The sequence below is a fragment of the Eleutherodactylus coqui genome, chromosome 13 (genome assembly GCF_035609145.1).
Source record: "Eleutherodactylus coqui strain aEleCoq1 chromosome 13, aEleCoq1.hap1, whole genome shotgun sequence".
NCBI classification, from domain to species: domain Eukaryota; kingdom Metazoa; phylum Chordata; class Amphibia; order Anura; family Eleutherodactylidae; genus Eleutherodactylus; species Eleutherodactylus coqui.
The window spans coordinates 4,595,871-4,603,045 of NC_089849.1; the positions used below are offsets into that span (position 1 = coordinate 4,595,871).

A 7,175-nucleotide genomic window follows, 5' to 3' on the forward strand; every position below is an offset into this window, starting at 1 on the left:
ATTTATCAGCAGCCTCCAGTGGAGCTACGAGAGGAGCATCTCCACCTCCAGATTCACATATAGGGAGAGGGGAGTGAATGGGAATAATGCCAGCGGAGGAGGGATGATTGGGGAGTTCAACCAACTACAACTCCCAGCATGCTATTAGTCTGTCAACGCATACTGGAAGTTGTAGTTCTATCAAACTTTAGGGCCTTCCACCTGTTGAGATTTTGATAGAACTACAACTTCCAGTATGCCCTGACAGTTCCAGACATCCAGTACATGCTGGGAGTTGTAGTGTTACTATAGTCTTGTGAGACCATAAAGCCGGTGATACACTGCTTTGGCCTCCGTTTTGTGTCCGTAATACAAAAGTGTGGCGCAGCTCGACTTCGGGTCTCCTGACCCAAACTCTGAGCGTCGTGCATTCCTATGGTGGAGACCTGCGCTCGGGACGTTCTGTATAAATAATGTTGGCTTTATTCATGGGGTCAGTGCGGTCAACACAATTTTTTTTCTTAATTTTTTAAAACTATTTTGCACAGTAAAACTCTTTAAAAAAAATGTGTCTTTACATCGCGGCATTGAACGACCCCTAACATTTATCATTCCCGACTCGCAGAGCTGCGTGGGGGCGTGTCTACTGCGGGGCCAGTTGTAGTTTCCATTTGTACCATTTTAGGCTGTATGCGACTTTTTGGTAATTTTTTATCGCGTGTTTTAGGAGGCGTATGAAGAGCAGTGCTGGCATATTATTTGTTCCCCTGCGGTATTACACATGTACCGTTATATCTACGCGGTGCCGCTCTTCGTCACACGTAACCGACATTTGTTTTCCTTAAAAAATAGTAGTTTTGTTGGGAAGAATTTTTTTTTGTACCTTAAACTTTATTTACATTTTTTTTGTCCTCTTAGCAGACCTGAAGCTCATCCTATAACTGGTTTACTGCACTACATCTGCATGTGTCCTAACCATCCCGGATTCGGTCACTATCGCTGTGAGGGGGGCACTGAAGGGCACTATTAAGGGATACAGAGGGCGTGGCTTAACGTAAAAGGAGTGTAGCCTCCCTAATATTTGCTGCACTGCTCTACGCACCGCACACCGCTACAGTTGTCCCACTTTTGTTGGAAGGTCTGCTAATGGTTCAATAGAGATTTTCTGAAGATTCAACCCCGTTAATGCGGCTGGCACCCCTAAATATATCATCTCACACATCGCACAAAAACCGCTAGGTACAAACCTGCGATTTTTGTGTGATATGTTTTTAACATCAGAAAGTCCTATTGACATTTGCGTTGAAAAAACCACAGCGATATCGCGATCCCAAGTGTGAAGGCCCTCCCACTTGTCTTTCTAAGCACAGGCTCACACTCTTAAAAGGCCAGCACACGCCCTACTGTTCGGTTCCCTGACAATCATGCAGCACCTCAGGTTATATCTGACACTCCTAAGGAGGAAGCTTTAAGTCTCCTTTGTTGGCTGAAGGTGCTTCTACCTTGTGCTGAATTCCTGGTTTCTGACATTGGCTGCATTCTCCACTCCTGACCTCGGCTTGTTATAATGACTATTCTCCTGCCTGCCCGGACCTCTGGGCCTGCTCCGAGTGCCCGGACCTCTGGGCCTGCTCCGAGTGCCCGGACCTCTGGGCCTGCTCCGAGTGCCCGGACCTCTGGGCCTGCTCCGAGTGCCCGGACCTCTGGGCCTGCTCCGAGTGCCCGGACCTCTGGGCCTGCTCCGAGTGCCCGGACCTCTGGGCCTGCTCCGAGTGCCCGGACCTCTGGGCCTGCTCCGAGTGCCCGGACCTCTGGGCCTGCTCCGAGTGCCCGGACCTCTGGGCCTGCTCCGAGTGCCCCGACCTCTGGGCCTGCTCCGAGTGCCCCGACCTCTGGGCCTGCTCCGAGTGCCCCGACCTCTGGGCCTGCTCCGAGTGCCCCGACCTCTGGGCCTGCTCCGAGTGCCCGGACCTCTGGGCCTGCTCCGAGTGCCCGGACCTCTGGGCCTGCTCCGAGTGCCCGGACCTCTGGGCCTGCTCCGAGTGCCCGGACCTCTGGGCCTGCTCCGAGTGCCCGGACCTCTGGGCCTGCTCCGAGTGCCCGGACCTCTGGGCCTGCTCCGAGTGCCCGGACCTCTGGGCCTGCTCCGAGTGCCCGGACCTCTGGGCCTGCTCCGAGTGCCCGGACCTCTGGGCCTGCTCCGAGTGCCCGGACCTCTGGGCCTGCTCCGAGTGCCCGGACCTCTGGGCCTGCTCCGAGTGCCCGGACCTCTGGGCCTGCTCCGAGTGCCCGGACCTCTGGGCCTGCTCCGAGTGCCCGGACCTCTGGGCCTGCTCCGAGTGCCCGGACCTCTGGGCCTGCTCCGAGTGCCCCGACCTCTGGGCCTGCTCCGAGTGCCCCGACCTCTGGGCCTGCTCCGAGTGCCCCGACCTCTGGGCCTGCTCCGAGTGCCCCGACCTCTGGGCCTGCTCCGAGTGCCCCGACCTCTGGGCCTGTTCCGAGTGCCCCGACCTCTGGGCCTTACTTCTAGTGTAATGACCTGCGTACACCACATCGAAGCCCTGATCTCAACTGGTGGGGTGAAGACCGAGGTACCTCAGGTGTGGCTTCTGGACTTGGCCCACAGTCAAACCAGAGTGTAGCACAGCAGGTCCACATCCGCTGATCCTGACACAATCTTTACCACATGTTGATGGTGGAGACTTTCAGCCTCGCGGAGTGCAGGGATGGATATTGACATGTGCAAGGCACACTCCCTAGGAAGTGCAGCAAGGAGGGGTCCTCTAAACACAAACAGCTGAATGATCACCAGAAAGGACGTTCTTGAAAGACTACTAGACACCCTCAGACACAGAGCGTGCTAAATTCACAGGATCTGCTACCTACAGTACTAGGTGGGCGCTAATCTGGCCCTCAACGGCTGCTCAAGGGCAGTCTACTGTGAAGCAATGCAATTTGCAGGACTATCTGTGATCTGCAGGCTGCATTTGTTTTAGGGAACAGACCTGGCACCGAGGAACATCGCCGACCCTCCCAAACCCAGGATATTAGGTGCGGGTTGATGTCTCAAGAAACAGAAAAAAACTGCTGATATGTCAACAAAAGACGTTGCACGGGTTGTCTGAAACTTTTTGGATTTTTTCTACGACTGACCTGTCTTTAGATTAGATCATCAGTATATGATCGTCGGGAGTCCACTGATCATGGCGCAGCGGCCTGGGTTGATATTGCAGGCATAGCTCCTCCTATTGAATTCAATGCAATATCAACCCGGACCGCTGCGCTATGGTCAGCACAATTTGCTTCTTGTGCTTTCCATAGTGACAGCGGCAGGTGAGCAACAGGGATCCATCCTGAATACAAGTCATCAATAGAAAAAATCCAAAAAGTCCCAATAACCCCTTTAAAGGTGTTGTCTCGCCAAATGAAGTGATCCCCTAACCCAGTGCTTCGGAACTCCAGTCCTCCGGACCACCAACAGGTCGTGTTTTTAGGATATCCTGTAGTAAGAACAGCTGTGGCAATGGCTCAGGCACCGACAATAATTACATCACCCGTACAACACTGAGGAAATCCTGAAAACCTGCCCTGTTGTGCTCTGAGGGCTGGAGGTGGGGAACACTGGCCTAACCAAATACAGAGGATAACTAGCTGATGGATGGGGGTCTGACCACTGGACTGCTCACCGATCCCAAGAACAGGGGGTCCTGAAGGTCCCTGAATGTGCACTCCCACTCCATTCATTGTAGCAGTGGTGCCCTACTGTATTTGTAACCCTTTGGGACATCCACTTGTGGTCAGTGAGGGTGCCTGCAGCCAGATTTCCACCAATCAGCTAGTTATCCTCTGTCCTGTGAGGCTACTGCTTTAAGCATTTCCAACATTTTGGTGATTGGGTTCGCTCTCTTTAATGAAGGTATATTAAATCGTACATTTCTCTGTCCTTGGTCGGAGTCACCAAGGCTCAGGAAAAACTCTGAGGAGCCCCTGTGCTGGCGCGGGATTCCTCCATGTGACCACAGCTGCTGCAAAGCACAGTAGCGGCCACTCTGCGTTCCACCAGGGATCAGCAGGCGGCCGCCAATACCCATCAGTTGTTGCTAATGACAGATGAGAGAGCAGAAGAGGGAGCGGAGCATGTACTCGGGAGCTCAAAATCTATCCAACGGTGTCTGGGTTTGGGAATGTTCTTCTTTCCTTCCTTTCTTTAGTATAAGGGAGCGAGAAATGCTTAATTCCTGCAACATATGGAAGGTGCAGCGGCTCCACAACATGTAACACCCAGGAGGACCTGCATATACATAGAGTAAAGGTACAGGAACCAGTGGCTCTAGGCACAATCCCTTGTCTTAAAGGGCCACGAGACGTAATCTTAAGCTCCACGACTCTGTTTTTAATGTTAATAGATGAAGCACACAATTAACGCGTTTCGGGGCCGTTGTGGCCCTTTCTCAGTATTTTAGCTGGGGACACACTATACATGTAATGGGGGATAATTACATAATAGTTACAGGAACAGAAGAATTATTTACAATATACAGAGTAATTGTGACAATCAGGAAGAGAAAGAATGAAACCCAATCAATAATTAGAAGCTTTCAGAGCGGATGAATGATAAAGGCATTTAACGGCCCCAGTAGGTGCGCCCAAATAATGCGCCCGTGATGTAATAAAGCTGGAGGGCTCTGCTACTAATAGAATCCATATAAAACAACAATCTATTTGAAGGGGGATCATTGCAGGCATCGTTACCGACTGAGGCCTTTATACAAAGGTCTTTACGATTCATCAGCTCTAATTTAAATGGTTTCCCAAGCTTCTAATTGTTTATATATTGGCTTTCATTCTTTATCCGTTCACCTTTCTTAGGCTGCATTCAGATGAACGTATATCGGCTCAGTTTTCACGCCGAGCCGATATACGTCGTCCTCATGTGCAGGGGGGGAGGATGGAAGAGCCAGGAGCAGGAACTGAGCTCCCGCCCCCTCTCTGCTTTCTCTCCGCCCCTCTGCACTATTTGCAATGGGGAGAGGTGGGATGGGGGCGGGACTAATTCTCCTCACTTAGCCCCGCCCCTGTCCCACCTCTCCCCATTGCAAATAGTGCAGAGGGGCAGAGAGGAGGCAGAGAGGGGGCGGGAGCTCAGTTCCTGCTCCTGGCTCTTCCATCCTCCCCCCTCTGCAGATGAGGACGACGTATATCGGCTCGGCGTGAAAACCGAGCCGATATACGTTCGTTTGAATGCAGCCTTAGGCAGCTCTCGCATCAGCGTTGGGACCTCCGGCCGGCCAGCTGGTCGGACCGCATTATAGTCAATGGGGTCCGTACGGCGCTTTTCAGTTGCATTCAGAAACAGAACCGTTCAAAAGCGGAGTGTTAAGGTTCTGCTTCTGGGACCTGTGGTACTACAGGTTCCCTTGTGCGCACCTCCACAGGTAGGGGGTAATTGAGCTGTCTGGGTGTGGTATTCTCCACCAGCCAATCCCCCTGGACTGCAGCAGATAAATACCAGCAAACTCTTGGGAGAGATTGCTGGTCATTTTAGTGCCTTATGTATCACTGTTTATCCCACTCAGCGCTGGTGGTTGTATGTTGGTTTGAAGTGTCTCTCTGCTCCCCTGAGGACGGTCTGGACACCTGCTGTCCCTCCCTTCCTTACGGTTTCTGGGATGTGTGCATTGTGTAGTGTGTGGTATGGTGACCACACAGGTGCAGGTGGCCCACAAGTTTCTCCCTATCCCTGCGCAGGTGCGGTCCCCAGACGTCTGATGTCCTATGTATCAGATGGGTGATGCCTGACACTATTCCCTATGTCAGCACGGTGGCTGACTTTCTATTCGGGTGGAGTGAGGACACTTGGACTGGCTTTGGTTTGCCAATGGTATGCATGTGAGCTCTGGGTGGGGTCCGTGTTGTATGTTGGTGTGAACAGTGACTTGTGTTGTATGTCTGTGCAAGTGGCCAGCCATGACGTTTGAGCAGTCCTGTTCTGTGTGGTATGTGTTACACTGTATATTGGTGTGAACAGCGACGTATGCTAGGTCTGTGCAGGGTGCCAGGCATGTGCTTTATGTTCAGTCCTGTTCTGTTTACGGGGTGTGTGTGAACAGTGTCGTGTCCTGTGTGTTTAGTGCATCTCTCCAGCTCCCTGATCAGGAATAGTCAGGTCATTGGAAGGAGACAGTGGGGCCGCCTTTATCGAGGCAATGACTCCGCTTTTCGGCAGGGGTGCCCCTCTTTCCCTGATCGGTTAGGGACAGTTGTCTATTCTTCCTCCTGAAGAGATGCAATTGGTCCTTGCAAGTACTCTGTGTGTGTTTACGGTTATAAATGGACATGTTCGCGTCCGTTCTGAGAAGTGGTGCTTTTGTGTGCCAAGTGGACGTAACACAGAGATTCCCCTTTCCTGCTCTTCGAATGGAGCAGGAAAGCGGAATCCCCAGTGCTGGTGTGAAACCCCCCTTGTCGTCATAATTACCCTTTATATTGTAAATAATTCTTCTTTTCCTGTAACTATTATGTAATTATCCCCCATTATATGTATAGTGTGTCCCCAGCTAAAATACTGAGGAAGGGGCCACAACGGCTCTAAAACGTTTCTATTGTATGCTGGGGTTATTAACAATAATAAAGACAAAGGAGTCGAGTTTAAGATTACGTGTCGTGGCCCTTTAAGACAAGGGATTGCCCCTATGCATCAGATTGCTGGCCTGTTCCCTAGAACTATTCCAGTTTGCAGGTCATAGATTCCTCGTACTGAGCTGTACCAGCACTTCTCTTATGTTCTGTGGATTTTCTCCACCAGGTGGCAGCACTGTACCTTCACCGTGTGATCAGATATTTTCGTACTCGCACAATACCATCCGCTGTTGGATTTTCTGCTCTACTGATTGTTTGGAGAATCTTCTAAACTTGTGTGATTATTATGTGACCGTCTCTTCAAGGTCCCGCAACGTTTTTACACGGACCCACAATTGGGTAGGAATATTTGTAGGAACACTCGTTTGCCCGACTGCCCATTTGAAGCCGCACCCAATCAGCTTATTAGTTGGCTGATTGCATCTTTTTTGCAGGTGAATAAAGGGATGGTTGCCCGCTGCACATCTCTCCGCATGAATGGGGGATGCGCTGCCAACAGCAATGATTCTCTATGGGGAATCACGGTTTGTCCTGGGTAGAGTCTGAATCAGCTAGTG

At 51.4% G+C, this 7,175-nt stretch overlaps 1 protein-coding gene across 1 annotated transcript; it reads right to left on the minus strand.

The window, feature by feature from the left end:
• Positions 1 to 1,550: 1,550 nt before the first annotated feature.
• Positions 1,551 to 3,723, minus strand: LOC136588308 (filaggrin-2-like). Its single transcript, XM_066587417.1, has 2 exons — positions 3,666 to 3,723; positions 1,551 to 2,518 (listed from the first exon to the last, which is right to left on the minus strand). Exons 1-2 carry the CDS (start codon positions 3,721 to 3,723, stop codon positions 1,551 to 1,553), a joined length of 1,026 nt encoding a protein of 341 aa, XP_066443514.1.
• Between the last annotated feature and the right edge of the window lie 3,452 nt (positions 3,724 to 7,175).